At 40.7% G+C, this 19,338-nt stretch overlaps 1 protein-coding gene across 40 annotated transcripts in view; it reads right to left on the bottom strand.

Moving 5' to 3' along the window:
• The window catches only part of RHOBTB1 (Rho related BTB domain containing 1), a 141,888-nt gene that overhangs the window by 25,414 nt on the left and 97,136 nt on the right, over nt 1–19,338 (bottom strand). For 39 of the 40 annotated variants that reach the window (XR_015156965.1, XR_015156964.1, XR_015156966.1 and 36 more), the window contains 2 exons: nt 14,926–15,127; nt 14,278–14,381 (listed from right to left, as the gene is read on the bottom strand). Coding sequence is in view for 34 of the 40 variants with exons in the window: in XM_086382332.1 (XP_086238458.1) it covers nt 14,278–14,381; nt 14,926–15,117 (296 nt within the window). In the remaining 6 variants the exon portion in view is untranslated. Of the gene's footprint in view, nt 1–14,277; nt 14,382–14,925; nt 15,128–17,939; nt 18,079–19,338 lie in introns of those variants that run through there. The other variant, XM_086382349.1, reaches the window with a different exon arrangement.

Below are 19,338 nucleotides of genomic sequence, written 5' to 3'. Positions count from 1 at the left end.
ACAGATTATACAGAATCTTAGTGTTAAGTCCTGCTGTATAAATGCAGTGTCCTAAAACTGATTTTAAGCAAAAGCCTGAGGATCAATGGATGTAGGGACAGGGCTGTAGAAAGATGCTGCACTGACACATTCCTCCTCCCGCAGCATTCTTTTCTAATTCCTAAATTTCAACACATCAGTATCCTCTATGATATAAACATCTATACAACCAAGTAACTATTTTGAGAATGCCATTTATTCCCTCTAGATATTGAGCCATTTTTCTATCTAGTCGAAGAAGACACAAAACCTGCAGCTAAGAATATCTCCAGCTTTAGGCAGAATTCCAAGGAGCTAGAGATATTAAGTAACTTTTAATCAAAACATTCATTCCTGGGTAGAGACTATTCAATGTCTGACATGAGTTTGTGTTTAAAAATGCCATTCCTATGAGAGATAAAAAGAAAAAGGCAAGTTCTAGCATTTCTGCTTCCATGGCTCTGTTACATTTTTTTTTTTTTATCTTTGAAGAGTTGTGTTTAAAATAATTGAGTTGAATTTTAAAAAATAGTTGGGAGGGGGAGGTATGATGAGGACATTCGTACATATTAGGCAGCAGAGTTGGCCTAGAAATGACCTCAGGGTTCCTATTTCAGCTGTAAAAAGAATCTGATAGGATTTAAATGGAGTCTTACAGCTATTTGGAGTAGAAAGAATAAGAATTCGAGAATGCTGAGGCAAAAGAACACAGGAGACAAAACTCAAGCTCCAGAACTTGAATACTGAGAAGAGTAGGAAGAGGTTTGGATTTTTTTTTTTTTTTGACTGAGCTAAGTGGTCTTATTCTTTTAAAGAAAGTCAAGATTACAAAGGATCTAAGTGTATGGTCTTGGTTGCTTGCCTGTGAATGTTTATTTATTTATTTTTTTGAGAAAACTGTGATTTATTGTTTCTAAGGGGAATGTCGGTATAAAAGTTTCTCTAGGGTACTGACACATCAAATAATGCCTGTGAAACAATCTGAAGTAAATTCATCAATATGTGTTGAAACAATTGCAGATCTACAGTTTAATGGAGCTGTGGGAGGTAGGGAGGAGACCAGAGAGAGACCTAGTCATCCCCCAAATGCTTGAGCTGATAAAGCTGTCAATTGTAGCAGTTCTTCTTCTATAAGAAAAAGTAATAAAAAACAAACAACAACAAAAAAAACCCATTATTTTTTTTGCTATCTTTCAAGGAGAACACTGGACAAAGATAGCATGCAAAAGATTGGCAAAGATATTTGGATAACTTAAGGAATGTATGCAAAGTTGGGGCCAATCTTTGTTGGAGGATTAAAGAAAAAAAATCTGAAAAAATGCAACTTACCCACATATCTTGGGCCAATACAGACTTTAAAAAAATGCACTATATTATTATATTATTTATTGTATATTGCTATGGGCATAGAGTGAAATTTTTTACATTGTCTTTAAAAATAGATTGCTATTAAATATAAGGTGGATTTTCCTTTTAGGGTAATAATGTGTGTGTGTGTGTGTACATATTTTTTCTCTTTCAAGATGGACTTTAAACACATTTGAAATGCCACCCATTCTCCTGGCCAGTCGTTATCATCTAGATTCAAATATAGGAAACTTAGTGGAAAAAGATCAGGGAAGCAAACAGAAACGCAATTCACCCTTTGAAGAAGTGGTCAAAAAGGAGAGAGATAATAATATCAAATATTTTCTATTAGGAATGAATTGTCCATGTTCTCTACTATCACAAAAGTACTTTCTATCTTCTTAGCTTGTCTTCTCTGCTTTGTCACCACTGTCCAGCTAAAGAGCTGTGGGCCTTGGGTTTTCTTATCTGCTTAAGTGAAAAAAAAAAAAATTGCTAAATTATCCAGGCCAGCATGGGCAACGTGAAGGACAGTAGACTCCATCCAGTCCTCCAGATAGCTGTGAGCAGGACATCCATAGGCTCCCATCCAACTGGCCTCTTCCCAGGGTGCCAGTTCTGGTTTGGTCTCTTGCTAAGACCCTTACACTTGGTGACCAAGAATAAGCTAACAATCCTGTTTACCTGAATCTTCTTGGAAGTATATCCTTCTTAACATATACTTTTATACTTCTTCTATGGTAGGATTCCATATCTTTATGTCACTATTGCCTATTATTATTTCTTTTTTAAGTAGAGACTCCCATATCCTTTATTGGTAGAGATCATGATCACATTTCAATGGGTTTGTTTGTTAACATACACAAGTCTTCTTCTGGCAAAGACTCAAGTAGATGTCCCTGACCTCCTCCTCCTTCCCCAGTAACCGAGGTAGGCTCTTTACAGAAACGTTTTCAAAACCATTCATGTCAACAATACACCTTTCATGCATATAGTCTGACAGCGCTGTGCAAACAGACAGATCAAAACATCACAAAACAGCTGGGAGCATGGCAGAAAAAAGGAATGTGTGACACGTGGCTTTGGAAAGTTTTAGTAGGGGAGCAGCCCGGTGTGTATGAGATGTGGAGGGAGTTGTCAGTGATGGTGAACATAAGCACCTGGAGATGAATGGCTGTGTAAACTCATACTCATGGAAAATGGAGAGGCCTGTAGGGGAGCGCCTGGCAGGGGGTCTGGGGAGAGCAGGGCAGAAACATGCAGCGCCCTGGATGTGAGCAGAGAAATCAAGTCAATACTTTACCAATAGCAGTGAGGCTTCTTAAGTACAGATGTTATGTGGGGAAAACTGAAAACACCCTGAAATATATTCAGATTTGGGAGTCATTAGCATGCGCAACTATTTCTCCCAAGCTCGTAATTGTATGTTTAGTAGGAAGCAAATATTTTAAATCAGTCTTCCCCCACCCTCCAAAAATGGGACTAAAGCAATGCACCCTCTTAAGTGTAGGAAAGCCATACCAACATCCCACCAATGCCACCAAATCCTAAGATAGATAATACCCAATCTTAAAAATGGTTGGTTCTGCCATTATAGTGCAAAAATTACAGAAGCCAATGACCTGGTCATATAAAGGCCTGTGTTATCATTCACTGTAACCAACTATTTTTTTAAATTTGATATCCCATTTTTCAATCTACGCTTCCTTTAGTGTACAAATATCTTCTATGACTTATGATGGGGTTATGTCCTGATAAATCCATCGTAAATTGAAAATATCATAAATCAAAAATGTATTTAATAAACCTAACCTACCAAACATCACAGCTTCATTGAGCCTACCCTAAACATGCTCAGAACACTTACATTAGCGTACAGCTGGGCAACATCAATGAACAAAAAGGCCGAATACTGTATACTGAATACTGTGCTGAATGTGAAGAATGCTTGTCTGGGTACAGAATGGTTGTAAATGTATCAATTGTTTACCCTGTTGACTGTGTGGCTGACTGGGAGCAGGGCTAGTACTTGGATATAGCCAACCTGGGGAAAAGATCAGAATTCAAAGTATGCTTTCTATTGAATGTGTATTACTTTTGCACCATCATAAAACAGAAAAATTGTAAGTTAGACCATTGTAAGTTAGAGACCGTCTGCATTCTTACACCTCACACAATGATCAGAAAAAGCTGAATGCATATGAAGCCGTGTGAAGCACAAGTAAGTGATTAAAAGAAGCAGTGTAAGCAAGCTCATTTACCTCCTGGTCAATGAAAGCAGGAAACACTGATGCAGAAAAGGCTTCCTTAAAGGAGAAGGTGCAATTGTAGGAATACATTCCCTGCCTACTTCTCCTCATTCTCATTTCTCTCTGGCTTGCTCTGAACCTGCATGACTGAGGAGCTGCCTTCCTTCATGAAGGTGGACGTTTTCTCCTAAGAGCAAGGCTAGCTGCCCCCCTAATGGCGCCTACCTGTCAGCCAGACTGCCAGATGGCAGGGCTCTTGGATTAAACTCCTTGACGCTTCTGAATCCAAACTGTAAACTAGCAAGATCATCCCACCACTTTTACCTAGGCCTCGCCCCAGGCCTCTCTAAAATGATAAAGGTACAGGACCTGCCAAGTCACTTGTGCAGTATCAATAAGCAATCATTCAATCATTTCACCCAGAAATATTAATTGATATCCTACTACATGGCAGGTGCTCTTCCAGACACTGGGGACACAGCAATTAGTTAAAGACACAAATCACTGTCCTCAGTATGCTTATCTGTGTCACGCTTATATTCTACCAGAGAACAGAGGCAATAAGCAAGAAATATAGGCAGAATGTTTAGTATGGTAGATAGTGACAGGGCTATGCAGGAAAGTGGGCAGGGTACTGGGGACAGAAATACTGGAAAGCAGAAGTTGCTGTTGAAAGGCGGTGGCCATGGAGGCCCTACTGAAAAGGTGATATCTCAGTAAAGACCTGAAGGAAGTGAAGGAGCTGACATGTTGATATCTTGGGGGAAGAACACTGTGGAAGAGAAAACATCTAAGGCAAAGGTCCTGAGGCAGCAGCATTCCTGTGGTGTTTCCCTGAAGGTGAGGGGGAAACAGCAAGAGCTAAGCAGAGGCCATGCTGTCTGAAATATGGAGGGCCTCATGGGTGTATGGCTGTTACTCTGAGTGAACTCGTAGATGATTAGGGGCTTTTGAGTTGAATGAAAAAATGTATGTTTTAACAGGATCACCCTACTGCTGTAATAACTCCTAAATAGTGGTGAAGGGTGGGTTGTCAGAAGGCATAAGACAGTAGGAGAGGACAGTTAAAAAAAATAATCATCCAGAGAGAGATGATGGTGACTTTGTCCTGGGAGCGGTACAGGTGCTAAGAGGTGGCTGCGTTCGTTAAATGTGTGGAAGGTCGAGTCACTGGGGCCTGCTGATGGAGCAGGTATGGGACATGAGCAAAAGGAGTTGAGAATGATGCTGGAATTTCTGCTCTGAGCAATTCGTTCTTCCCTGTTCCTGGTACTGACATCTTTAGTTCAGCATTTTAACCCTGTACTGAAACTTTTTATGCTGCTGGCTTTCCCCGCTGCTCTTAGTCTCATCTTTAGGGATTCTGTTTTGTCTCTTTCACGGAGCACAACACAGTGTTTGTAACAAGACAGGCCCTCAGTGACCGCTTATAAAGTAAAAAAGCCTTGTAGATTCTGAAGGATGTAGATGCAAGTGTGTCTACAGACTCAAAATCTAAAAGAAATTTAGGCCTAAGATAAGTCAGTTAGGGGGTATGTTTAACTTTTAATAAAAAAATGACATGTGAGCTATTATATTTCTTCAGACATTTATTGTATAATCTGGAGGAGGAAATGGCATCCCACTCCAGTATTCTTGCCAGGAAAATCCCATGGACAAAGGAGTCTGGTGGGCTGCAGTCTGTAGGGTCGCAAAGACTCAGACACGATTGAGCACGCATGCAGCTGTATATCATCATCTCTGGTCTATAGCAGAGCTTATCCACTAAATATATATTTTTAAATTATTTGAATTTATCTTAAAATCTATTTGTCCCACCTAATTGGATACTTTCATAATGCCAGAATAAAAATGGATTAATGATCTCTTCTAGGAATTAAGATTATATCCAGAAGCAAAAAGGAAATATAAAGAAATGGGCAGGTTATTTTCAGGATTAATTCTGGGTTAGTTTCACAGAATTAAGGGTTAAGATAACATCCTCCATTTCATAGGCCATCTTGTTTTTCAAAAACACCAAAGTCCCCCAATCTCCAAAAGCACTGAAATAAAAAGATAACCAAGGCAATGAATTTACAAGAGATTTCTGCTAATTTGTTTTATTTTTTGGTAATTCAGTACTTTATCCTTCTAACTGTATTTTCTAGACTGGGGGTAATTGTTCTGGGGAAAGATCAAAGTAGTGGAATAATTTTAGAAATCTGATAAATGGTCAATATTAACAGTAGCTGATAATGACTGTTGTTAAGATTCACCAAGAAAAATATCTGTGAAAGTGGTTTGTAAACCATAAGGTACCAATTATTGTCAGACAAATATGGTTTATGGTTTCAAAAGTCACCAAATATATATCGTGTATACTGTGGTTAATAAGAATGGCAGGACATTCTCAACAAGAGATCTTTCCCTTTGGCTTACCAGCCCATTGATATGGAATTGCTGAAAGATGGTAATAGCATTATCCTGTGAAGATACTGTAGAATTACTCAGCAGTCTCTTTCTCCTTACCACCTATTTTATGTGGGAAAACTGTGCAGGCTGAAATACATTTTTTTTCATCAGAAGATTCCGGTATAGAAACATCACAAACTGTTGTTTTCTCTTTGTCCATGATGAGCAGGCAACACACTTGGCTGTATGTGACCTAACATGTCAAGCTTGCGGTTATTAAGTAGTAACAGAAAAAAGGTCAAAAGAAGGCCGAACACATGACGTTAATGTGTTGAACAGCGCATATATTCCTCATCTCTTTACCCATCTCAGCGGCCTCATTATTCATAAGTTTGTGGGATCTTTTGGGTCCACAAATGTTTTCCTGGGCTCAACCACAAAGGACCATTTTTCCTAGCCATGTGCCCAGTGTTTGGGCAGCAGCCAGCATCCTTCCAGGTCCTGGAACACAAGTGACCCCAGTCATCAGTCAAGCCCTGTTCCTATCTCATCTGGCACTGCTGTTTCCCAAGGACATTTTCATCCTGGGCACAGTACTAGGTTGGGCTCTTCTGATATTTTGTTTTCGGGTTACAATACAAGATGTACCAGCTCAGAGCAGGCAGGACAGTGGGGGACAGTAGGCTGGGGGTGATACAGACACATTTTCTGTGTGCCAGGTGGAGTGGCATCACTACAGTCCTGTGCTTGAGTGCTTCAGCACAGAATCCATAAATTTCTACTACATTAAAATCTTTTAATTACTTGTATACATTTAGTCTAACATATTTTTCTGTTTTGGATTAGCACAAAGCAGTAATAATCCCCCTTCAATTGTTTTACTTAATGCCCTCCTCTACGGGTAAATGGATTAAAAGTATAAGTATACAATTATTTTTTAAATAATTCTTATAAAGAACTTGGAAATGATACCCAGAGGAGAAACAAACTATAGTTGGAAAAACATTAGTGTTAATACATGCAATTCTCTGTTTAAGACTACTCATTCAGAAAAGGCATCCCCTCCCCCGCCTCCACCCAATTTATAAATTCACAGATCTGGCAAAAAGGGAGAGTTCTGAGGGGGTAGCTGACTACACCCCCTCCTTTTTCTCTTGGCCTCACACCATTCTCTGGTTCCAGAAAGAACTGACCATGGTAGACAAAACTGTTACTATTGATGGAGAAACGGAAAACTTTCAGGGAACGTGGTAGACTTTATTCGGTTATTACAGGGTACCTGGACAAATGTACCTTCTCAGAAAAAAGCTACAGAATCAAAGTCAAAGACACAGGCCTCTTGGTTGGATTACGATCCACACAGCTGACGGTTCTATCTCTGGGAAAAGGGGTCCAGCCTGGTTTGGGGACAACATTAGCTTGGAGGTGCCAGAACTATCCCATTTCCTATATTCAGCTATTAAGGATCTGGTCTTATATTTTCCCTGCTAAAGTTGACACAAATAATTTATATTTTCAATGAGAACTAAGTTTAAGTTCTATAAATAATCAAAACATATATTGTCAGCCATGAAAATTTCCTCACATACTATAGACTACTTCGATTGCCCATAAAATTATTTTATCTAAAAAAAATTATTGAGCTACAATTGAAATACACTAAACTCTGGATGGGGCTTCCCAGGTGGTTGGTGCTCATGGTAAATAATCTGCCTGCCAGTGCAGGAGTCATAAGAGATGTGAGTTTGATCCCTGGGTCGGGAAGATCTCCTGGAGGAGGAAATGGCAACCAACTCCAGGATTCCTGCTTGGAGAATCCCATGGACAGTGGAGCCTGGTGGGCTACAGTCCATAGGGTCACAAACAGTCGGACACAAATGAAGTGACTTAGCACACACAAGCTTTGTATACGTAAAGTACTCAATGTGATTAGTTTTGACATAGGTGTATACTCCTGATTCTGTCATCTCCATCAAGAAAATAAACATTTCTGTCACCCCCAAAGTGTCCCTTGGTAATCCATTTTTCCCTCCACCATCTTTCCCAGGCAACCAGTGATTGATTTTTTGTCACTACAGATTACACTCCATTTTCTAGAATTTTACAGCAATGGAATCACACACAGTGTGTGCTCTTTTCCCCCTGGTTTCCTTCACTCAAAGTCTCTCTCTCTAATCTTCCTAAGGTTCTTCCCATTTGGCTGAGGCAAAGAGCATTGTGATATTTCTGTGGCAGCGTTTACCAAAGCGTAGCTTCCTTCTAATCATTCAGGTACTGGCTAAAACCTGCTGACTCACCTCTGCCCAGATCTCTGACATCAGATAGCCAGCGGCTTCGGCACACTCAAGTGTGAGCGCTAGCTGTGCTGTGTGCTCAGTGGTTCACTCGTGCCCGATTTTCTGCGACCCCGTGGACTGTAGCCTGCCAGGCTCCTCTGTCCAGGGAATTTTCCAGGCAAGAATACTGGAGCGGGTAGCCATTTCCTAATCCAGGGGGTCTTCCCAACCCCGGAATAGAACCAGCTTCTCTTGTGTCTCCTGTACTGGCAGGTGGATTCTTTACTACTGTAGGGAAGCCTACAGGAACTTGCAGCTTTGGTCTAACCTCTTAGGGAATAACTATTCCCCTCCCTCGGTCCAACCGGCTGCTCTTCTAATGTCTTTCTACCATTTTCTATAACCCAGGCAAGTCTTAATCTAGTCCTTTATTTCACAGCAGGACTAAATATCTTTAGGAAACAAGCTGCAGTAATTTCCCGAGATCCCTCTAGACCACACATTTAGAAGTGTGGTTTGGATGACTCTTCTATAAAGTATACACACCGGTAACTTTCCTCCCTTTGCTGCTTTGTTATCCATTTATAAAGTCCATCTTCAGGGCCAGGACTTGGGTAAAGAGTGAAGCACTAGCGCCAGGTGAAAAATTTGAAGAGGTGCCCCAAGCCTCAGTAATCCAGATGACCCATATTTTTCCAAAAAATCAAAATTAAAGTTAAAAAAAAATCCATGATGAACAAAATACAAAAATTTTAAATAAAGTCAGGACCAGTAACATTTGCCATGCTGAGCCTGAGACAGAAAGAGAAGATCAGTTAACAGTGATCTGACCTTTATTATTATTTACATTTTACACCCAAGGTGAGTGCCTTACATGGCTCATGCTTGCCCTGGCCCTGGTCCGCCTCCGCTGGATATATTTCTCGGTCCAACAGGCTGTTTGCCATACTGAAATCATCATTAGAATGTTAGTTCTGGCCCAGCAATTAGAATATGCCACGGACAATGAGAGCTACTTCAAAAATACTTTATCGAGGCACATGAGTCGTTTCTTACTTTTCCCCTTGCCTTTAACCACAAGTACAGACAATATCAGACAAAGACATAAACACTGGTCACCCACAGTCCTGAATTTTTTAACGGGCCTCAACCAAGCATTCAAGATGGGATGCATTAATGCTGTATCTGGTTACCTGGCCTTCAGTGTGAAACTAGAGTCATCTTATCTCAACAGACACACAGAAACCATCGCTCTGATTGATGTTATCATTTAAAACACATACTGTACTTCTCACTGGGCCTAAAAAAACACTTGAGAAAAATCAGTGTGTAAGAATAATCTGTATAATAAATGAGTTCCAAATGGACTGAAAATATGCCTGGAGACTCTTTGGAGTAAGGGCAATACAATGACTCTGCATGCCTGTGTTCAGCTGTGGGGAGAAAGCAAGCCATACAAAGCACTCAAGGGTCCCACTCACTCTCAGAGTGTGCTTGGATGTAGCCTTTTTCCTGGAAATGAAAGGACTCCTGTTTAGCCACTCATTGATGTAATAAAGATAATTAAATTATTAGCTACATATTAAAGAACTTAAGAGGAACAATAGAATATTAGTTACAGCTGGGGAAAGATGGTGAACACTGGTCTTCCATGCCCACAGAGAATACTGCAATAATTAGACTGGACTGAGAATAAATGTGAAGTTGGTCATCAGTCATCGTCAGCAGCCACCACAGCCTGGGGGAGAGAGAGGAAACGGGCTTTGGAGCCAGACAGAACTACCAGGAGGAGTTCAGTACCACTCTTTCCTACCCCTCTGACCTTGGCCCCTTTCTGTGCATGCTAGCTCAGCTGTGAAATGAGCCTACTTTACAGGGTCACCGCAAGAATCACACGGCAACAAGATACGTAGAGCACAGACCTGGCTTGTGGGGAGCTCTGATTAAATTGTAGCTGCTGTTATCACCACCTCCAGCCCCATAAGCTTTGTGTGTTTAAAGGTTATCTGACCCCAAGACACAGCAATGGTGAAGGTTTTCAAGGAAAGAGAACAATAATATTGGTAATTATTTATGTGTGTGTGACTATAGTGGGGGCCTAGGCACCCTGTTGAAGGCAGAGCCCACCCTACTTGTCTACATTTCAGTGCCAGGCACCTAAGTGTGAGTACTTCCTTCTTTTTTCTTTTTTTTTTATACTTTACATAATTGTATTAGTTTTGCCAAATATCAAAATGAATCCGCCACAGGTATACATGTATTCCCCATCCTGAACCCTCCTCCCTCCTCCCTCCCCATACCATCCCTCTGGGTCGTCCCAGTGCACTAGCCCCAAGCATCCAGTATCGTGCATCAAACCTGGACTGGCAACTCGTTTCTTACATGATATTTTACATGTTTCAATGCCATTCTCCCAAATCTTCCCACCCTCTCCCTCTCCCACAGAGTCCATAAGACTGTACTTCCTTCCTATAATATTTCTAAGGGAAAACTCTTGAGTGATATCCCTTTAAAAAGAGCCTTTTTTTTCCTTGCCAAAAAAGAGCAGCTGATTACAGTCATGGTTATCATGTACAGTTTTGTTCTTGACATTTTAAAAGATCCAGGAAAGAGCTTCCAAAGTTCATCTGAAAGTGGGTGGAAAGTAGGCAGTAGGAAGAAGAAAGGCTACTAGAGAGGTGGAGTCATTCGCTCCAGACAAGGAGGGTTTGAAAGACTTCAAACATGTTAGGTAAGGGTCAGGATATGACGCCACTCTGCTGCCTTTCATGTCCGTGCAATAGAAGGACTCCTGTCACTACCTTTTTCTTGGATGGATGATCTCCCTTCCTGGAGAAAAGGGATCGGCCAGATGACTTTTTGAGACCTCTTCTCATTCTAGCCATTGTAAAAATATTAAGAGCAAAAGAATACCCAGTCCTTCAGCGTGCGTGTGTGGCGGGGGGGGGGGTGGGGTGGGGTGGTGATTTCAGTTTCATTGTTTAAAATGAGGTCGATGTAGCTTGTCACAGTGGAAAGAGTGGGAGCCAGGACTCAGGCAGAGCTGAATTTGAATCTGGTTTTGAAACTCACAATTGGGCATGTTATGAGAAAAGAATTCAACTCCCTCCTCAACTGTGACCTGGAGATAATCTCTGCCTCCCAGAGTTCCTGGAAGGATTAACTAAACCAGTGCTGGCAAAGCACCTAATATTTTGACTGACACACTGTAGGGCTTTGATGAATTAGAGCTATTAATGTAATTGGCTAAAAAAATTAGCTGACTAGTTACCTTTAAGTCATAATAAGAGCTATGACATTCTGGTTGTAGTTATACCACACTAGCAAAATAGCAAATTCAAGTCTGCAGACTGACACCACCCGGGCCCACTCTGCAAACTAGAACTTGTTTCGGCCAAAGAAGGCTTGGAGTGGTAACTCGTTGACCAGCTTGGTGCTCAGAAGCAAAGGAGATTACAGGCGAGGTCTAAGGCATCTTGGTATGAATCTGCTTTCTCTCACTGTCACCCTAAGAATCAAATGAGTTATTTTTAAAAGGTTCCAAATACATTTCCAAGTCTAAGGAATATATCACATCCCACCGACTTGTAATTCACACTAAGTATAGTAAAAACACCAGTCAAAAAACAGGTCTGCAAACCAAATGGAATGTCAGAAACTGTAATTATGATTTTTCTCCTGCGCAAATGATAGGGAGCTAAAAATGGAAGTTACCCAGAAATTAAAACAGCCCTTGCACAGCAGTGAAAGGCAGTGGTCAGAGCCCGGTACTGAGGAAAAGAAGCTTCTACTACCAGACCCGGCCATAAGACGTAATTTTCTGGTGCTACCTCAACGTGGTATGACATATTTAGTGTTTACACAGAGATTCTGTAATCCAGGACAGAACAGCTCTGGTTTCTGTTCCTGACCAGTGGCAGGGTCTGTGGCAGGAAGCCTGGAGGCTTGGAGAATAGGAAAAGAGAGAGGATACACAAGGAAGAAACATGCACATGAAGTGAGGCCCATGAGGGGCTTAGCCAGAAACACGGGAGGGTTTCCTGAGTCCCTCTGCGTTGCTCAAAGAAGCAGACTTGGCTTGGAAAGCACGTCCTGTTTCCAGCAAAGAGGGCAGTGGATGGGTTACAGTCGATAGAACTAAACATTAGATAAAGGAGCAGAACAATGCACTGTGTACTGATAGAGTCACATGAGAGACCAGCTTATTTTTGTTGGGAGTGACCAAGCACAGGCATGACATGTAAAGTGACCCCAGATATATCAGGAAGCTGGAGGAGGCCCAGTGGAGATGCTTGTCGATATCAGGTCTGTGAAGGTCACTGTGCCATTAAGTCAACCCTAAGCAGGAACCTCACATGGTAACGAAGTAGCCCTTATATTACCAAAAGACCAGTTTTACATGGTGGAGTGAACTTAAAATTCGTCACCTCAAATACATAAATTTCAAGTGGCAATAAGCCACTGAGCTGTCGAGATTGCCTACAGAAGCTAAACCCAGTATCTCAGTAAGTTCATTTTTATTCACCATACCTTTTTAGAAGCTGGGGTACAAACAGTCCTTTGAAATCTATGTATTTATTCTTATTTTGCTTCCAGTCATCATTTAACTATGCTTCCTTAAAACCTCAGGTATTACAAAATCTGACAGCATAGTACTTATAAGCAGGTTCATTGATTCTTATTTTTGTGTGTGTATAATAATGAGATAACAGAAAAAAAAAAAACCCAAATGGCAACTAAGATAAGAATCAAGAACATCACATAAAGCAAAGAAAAAACAAACTAGGAAACTCAAGAAGAAATGTATTATCTATGCTGGATATTAAGTTCAAAAGTTCCTGTTCAAGGGGACATTAAAATCAAAGTTTTACTTCTATACACTTCTTTCCCCCCTTGAATAAACTGGCCTAAACTACAGATTATTTCAGTGTGTGAATGACTGAAGGGAGTAGGGCAAACCCTTTCAGCAGTTTATTCAGTACTCCAGACCACTTGGGTAAGTGCCAGTAGGAGTTCAGAGGCTTATGAAAGCTACCGGCTTGAAGAAAGAGAGGTCCTTTCAGAAATGCTTATCTCAATACCAAGGAGTAAACTCAAGTGTTTGGGGGTATCTAACTAATGCCATCCTGTGAGGTAGCATGATGTTTTATGTTAAAAAAGATCTAAATTCTAAACTTAAAAAGACATGCCTTTACTTATGAGTTAAGGGGTAAGGAAATCTCTTCCTCATCTGGATTTTGACAGTTCACAGATGCACCGAGAGGGACTTTAAGACAGCTGGAGTCCTGGAAATGCCGATGGAGTTATGGTGACAAGGAGAAGTTGCTAAATATTTTACGGTTCTGTGACCTTGTCCCCACTCATATTATTGTCCTTCTAGATTTATCTTTCCTTTAGTGGACTTTTTCCTCCTCCTTATTTTTTTTTAATGAAAAATAGACATTAATGCTTCAGTTCATTTTGGAAATGTACCTTTGTGAATGATTTCAGAGATATTTTTGTTTCTTTTTAAAAATGACCTTCAAATAAAGATAACAGACTTTTCAGACAGCAAAGCCCAAAGCAAGTAACATCAGACTCTGTAGAATGGTCATCAAAAGACAAAAGAGACCTTCTGAAGAGGGGTGGCCAACTGCTAAATAAACTTAAAACATTTTAAGAGTAGGCAAATAAAGTATTACTGAGGGAAACAATGATCAAAGTAGCCCAAGATTGGCACATACAACAGAATCCTCATCCAGCAGACATTCAATTTAACTAGCACCGGTTGTTTTAAATAAAGTATTTCCTGGGAGGAACCAAGTGGCCATGAAGACTGCTTTTCTTGACATCAGGAAATAATGTCTTTTTTTTTTTTTTCTTTTTTAAGGTACAGTGCAGAAACCAACACATTTCAAGGCCATGTGATGTGGTTTTTGTTGATTCATGAAGCAGAGATGGGTTTGGGAGAGGAAATTGTATTCAAGTTGAACTGAACTGCACTAGTCTTGGCTTACCTGCCATATGCAAAACGCCTGTCTTTGTGATGATCTCCAAAAGTGTCCCAAAGCCTGAGAGAAACGCTCACTTCATCAACGACATCTCGGGAACGTTCCAAGACCTGCAGAAGAGAGAGGGCACCAATTCGCTGTCAATCAGAAGTTCCCCAGGGGAAGAATCCCTAGGTCATCAGCCCTCAAAGCCCCCGAGATTCACTTGCATTTAGTTTTCTCCTTCCAGCTAACAGGACTTAACTAAGTCCTACTCTTCTTCCTGAAACCATGTGTCCTAAAAACCCTCACTCAGGATACCAGAGCCATACACCAAATCAGCTTTCTCCTTTTGTTTTCTCTTGCTGCATGAAAAAGGGGAGTTCTGTCTTGAACTCATAAGTTAAGTTCTTCCTCTGCTTTTTAGAAATCTGGGTATATTCTATAGCCTACAATAAGCCATAATGGAAAAGAATATAAAAAATGTCAACATATATATATATATATAACTGAATCCCTTTGCTCTATAGCAGGAAGTAACAAAACACTGTAAATCAACTAGACTTCAATTTTAAAAAATCACATAAATAAACATATCTCCCAAATAAATCAAAATCAGACTGGCGACAGCAATGATGTATCCTTAGGATTCTAAAGAAACCCCATCTATCTCACCTCCTGGCAGACTCGGTACTGGTCAATGGCCCACACAGTGGGGACGTGGGTAGCCAGCAGCTGGTACTGTGTCAGCGTTGTATTACATGCTCTGGCGCAGATCAAGCGTGTCTTCCCCACAGCATTGTCTCCCACAACCACGCACTTGATGGTTTCCACGTTGGGTCTTTCGTAGTCCATGTCAGCGTCCATTTATAAAACTCTGGAAGAAGAGAGTGGATACCACACGTGAGACATCAGGGCTCTCCAGAGCAATCAAAGATGGGAGGGGGTCAGGCAGTTTTCCCTTGGCCCAGGCGCTCCTATGGAGGTGCCCGAGCCTAAGCCAGAAGTTTGGAAGTTCCTACGAAGCCGAACTGAAACTCAACTTTTCTTTTTATATCTCACACAAGTACAAAAACACCGGATTGTTATTTTGACCCCAAACGGTTTATCCCGGTTAACGTGTTATTTTCTCCTTGGTTTTCTCTAAACACAATCTGACTACTGGAGCTCCATCCAGGCGAGTCAGGGCTGCTGGCACATATTCTAAATTCACTAGCTACTCATGTTGACCCCCTAAACAACTGGGCACCTGTGGGTTTAACCTTACACATTCTGGCATAACCAGCCTTTGCAATAATGTCCATTATAATCTTCCAAAGACCCAAGATCTCTTTTTGACAGAAAATAGCAAAATTCTATAAAGCAATTATCCTTCAATAAAAAATAAATTAATTAAAAAAAAAATCCTATAGGTTCTAAACTATCCTGGTGACTCAGAAGAGGATCCAAAGTGCAAGCAGAAAGGACTATCTGACTTTAAAGAAGAGTGAACTGTGTGAATTTTGATATCTTGCTGAAATTGTATTTATATTCATTCATGAATTTTTATTAATCAAATTCATTAAAAATATCTTCTTAAGAGAAGCACTATAAAGCAGAATTTAAAAAAAATTCTTCCTGAGAAGAATCTGCAGCATATGGTAGAGAATGATTTTATTAAGATGAGGGGCTCCCTTGGAGACAGCTTCCCAGGTGGTGCTAGTGGTAAAGAACCCTCCTGCCCAATGCAGGAGAGGCAAGAGATGCGGATCCGATCCTTGGGACAGGAGGAGGGTGTGGCAACCTGCTCCAGTATTCTTGCCTGGAGATTCCCATGGACAGAGGAGTCTGGTGGGCTACAGTCCATATGGTCTCAAAGAGTCAGACACAAATGAAGTGACTTAGCATGCACACTATTTTGGAATATTTCTGAAACCATCAAAAAAGGTTTAAAGAGGGTTGCTGGGTGAGGGGTGAAGAGGCAGAGGGAAAGCTGCTGGCAGCCCCACTTCCCCCAAACAGGAGCCCCCACAAACTGCGGTGTGGACTGCTTCCCTGCATCAGCTGCATGGGTGGCCAACCACGTGAGATTTTAATGTACTGTGATTGCTCTTTTGAGTAAGTCTGTTGTTAAACTGAGAAAACTAGTTAGATGGTAATTTTTAAAAATGAGTTCATAATGGTCTTAATAGCCATGGTTAAAAAAATGCTCAATCAAAGCAAGATCCTCTATGACCCACCTCCCAGAGTAACGGAAATAAAAACAAAAGTGAACAAATGGGACCTGATGAAATGTAAAAGCTTTTGCACAGCAAAGGAAACTATAAGCAAGGTGAAAAGACAACCCTCAGAATGAGAGAAAATAATAGCAAATGAAACAGCTGACAAAGGATTAATTTCCAAAATATACAAGCAGCTCATACAACTCAATGCCAGGAAAACAAACGACCTAATCAAAAAGTGGGAAAAAGACCTAAGCAGACATTTCTCCAAAGAAGACATACAGATGGCTAAGAAACACATGAAAAGATGCTCAACATCACTCATTATTAGAGAAATGCAACTCAAGATACAATGAGGTATCACCTCACACCGGTCAGAATGGCCATCATCAAAAAGTCCACAAACAGTAAATGCTGGAGAGGGTGTGGAGAAGAGGGAACGCTCTTGCACTGTTGGTGCGGATGTAAATTGATACAGGCACTATGGAAGACGGATGGAGATTCCTTAAAAAACTAGGAATGAAATCACCATATGACCCAGCAATCCCACTCCTAGGCATATACCCTGAGGAAACCAAAATTGGAAGAGACACATGTATCCCACTGTTCACAGCAGCGCTATTTACAAGAGCTAGAAGATGCAAGCAACCTAGATGTCCATTGACAGATGAATAGATAAAGAAGTTGTAGAACATAAACACAATGGAATATTACTCATCGATAAAAGGGAACGCATTTGAATCAGTTCTAATGAGGTGAATGAACCTAGAACCTATTATACAGAGTGAAGTGAGTTAGAAAGATAAATATCATATTCTAATGCATATATATGGAATCTACAAAAATGGTACTGAAGAATTTATTTACGGGCAGCAATGGACAAAGAGACATAGAAAATAGAATTATGGACATGGGGAGAGGGGAGCAGAGGGTGAGATGTATGGAAAGAATAACATGGAAACTTATATCACCATATGTAAAATAGGAATTTACTGTATGGCTCAGGAAACTCAAACAGGGGCTCTGTATCAATCTAGAGGGGTGGCATGGGGCAGGAGATGGGAGGGAGGTTCAAAAGGGAGGGGATATATGTACACCTATGGCTGATTCATGTTGAGGTTTGATGGAAAACAACAAAATTCTGTAAAGCAATTATCCTTCAATAAAAAATAAAAAAAAAATGCTCAGAGTGGGGCCTGATACATAACTGGGACTCAGTATATGTTTAATTCATTCGATGTAAGAAAAATGATAATTTGGATAATGTGAGATAAAAGGTATAAAAGGAGAGGTAGAAGGAACAATATTAAGAAGAACTGTGTTTCTGCACAGTTAGGACCATCTGAACATAGATAACAGCATCACAGGAGGTGTTAAACCCGAGGATGGAGAACTATTTGGCAGGAACAGAATGGAGTGATTCAAGGAAAAGATGTGTGGTGAGGTTAAGGTCTGAGCCTACACTGTGAAGAGGCTTAAAATAGATACCTGTCCCCCAGCTGGCAAATGCTGATATTTTGAAGGTCTTGGGTTGGAAATGAAAGTCTTTAAATATCTCCAATTCTGATGATTATCCAGGTGTGATGACTCTAAAAATCAATCTCTTTACAATTCAGCCTTAAAATTCTGTGGTTTTATCAGTTCTTGATTTAATAGTATAACATGGCAAAAGCATGACTTGCCATGTTTCCAGTGATTCCTAAATACTGGCCCTAGAACATCTGGCAATGCCTGGAGGCATTTTTAGTTATCCCAGTGGGGTGGAGGGAGGTGCTATTGGCTTCAGGTAGGCAGAGGCCAGAGATGCTGCTAAACATCCTACAATGCACAGGACGGCCCCTGCAACAAAGGATTATTCAGCCCCAAATACTACAGTGGGGGAGCTGGGAAATCCTGCTTTCGGTGCATGGGAGTTTGAGTCCTCGTCTCCCCTCTTTCTGGCCATTTTATGTGATTTTAGGCAAGTTATCTGCACCATCTGAGCCTCAGCTTCCTCATCTGTTAAGTGGGAATTACAGTACCCTGATTTCCTAATGTCATGAGCAGAAGGTGAACTGAGGTTCTCAGCCACTGGTGTAACACCTGACACACAGATGCTTCCAAAATTATAATCATGATGTTGAAATGAATACTTAGAGACGACAACAAAAGTGAGTCAGGTGGAAGACCAGAATTAGATGCAAAAATCATGAACTTAAGACTCATAAAGACCTATACAAAGGATACACTTTAGTAGAGCAATTAAAGATAATTTATTGAAAACTTAAGACCCTAAGTACAAAATGGAGCACAGCTGACCTGATAAAAAGAAGGCCGTAAAAGTTCTAGGTGGGGAAGGGGAGAAGAGGAGGTCACAGGTAGCTAAAGGATAATTGAGTTGGAAAGCTAGGTTAAAGATCTTTTTATGCAGCATTTCTAGATTCTAGAATAAAAACGGCAGCACTTCATAACAGTCTTTGACAAGCTTCTGGCGCTATTACCATGGGATAGCCTGTGTCAGAAAAAAACAGGTTGCATTTGGAGACTCACAACTCTGAAACCTAAGGTCTATCATTTTGAATGTCCTACATGACATTCAAACTTTACTTTTTGGAGTGAATTTTACTTTTTTAGATAGATAAAATGGGCTCAGATGGTAAAGAATCTGCCTGCAATGCAGGAGACCTGGGTTTGATCCCTGAGTAAGGAAAATTCTCTGGAGAAGGGAGTGGCAACAGTATCCTTGCCTGGAAAATTCCATGGACAAGAGGAGCCTGGTGGGCTATAGTCTATGGGGAGTCTCAAAGAGTCGGACGTGACTGAGCGACCAACACTTTCACTTTCTTTAGGTAGATAAAAGTCAAATAAAGCCAATCCATTAAATTTGGAAGAATGTTTAGATTTAGTA

The sequence above is a fragment of the Bos grunniens genome, chromosome 28 (genome assembly GCF_055505025.1).
Source record: "Bos grunniens cultivar Pamir isolate PY7600 chromosome 28, Bosgru_T2T1.0, whole genome shotgun sequence".
In the NCBI taxonomy this organism is placed as follows: domain Eukaryota; kingdom Metazoa; phylum Chordata; class Mammalia; order Artiodactyla; family Bovidae; genus Bos; species Bos grunniens.
Note: the sequence above shows the minus strand (reverse complement) of the source record. Positions and strands in the feature narration are given on the sequence as shown.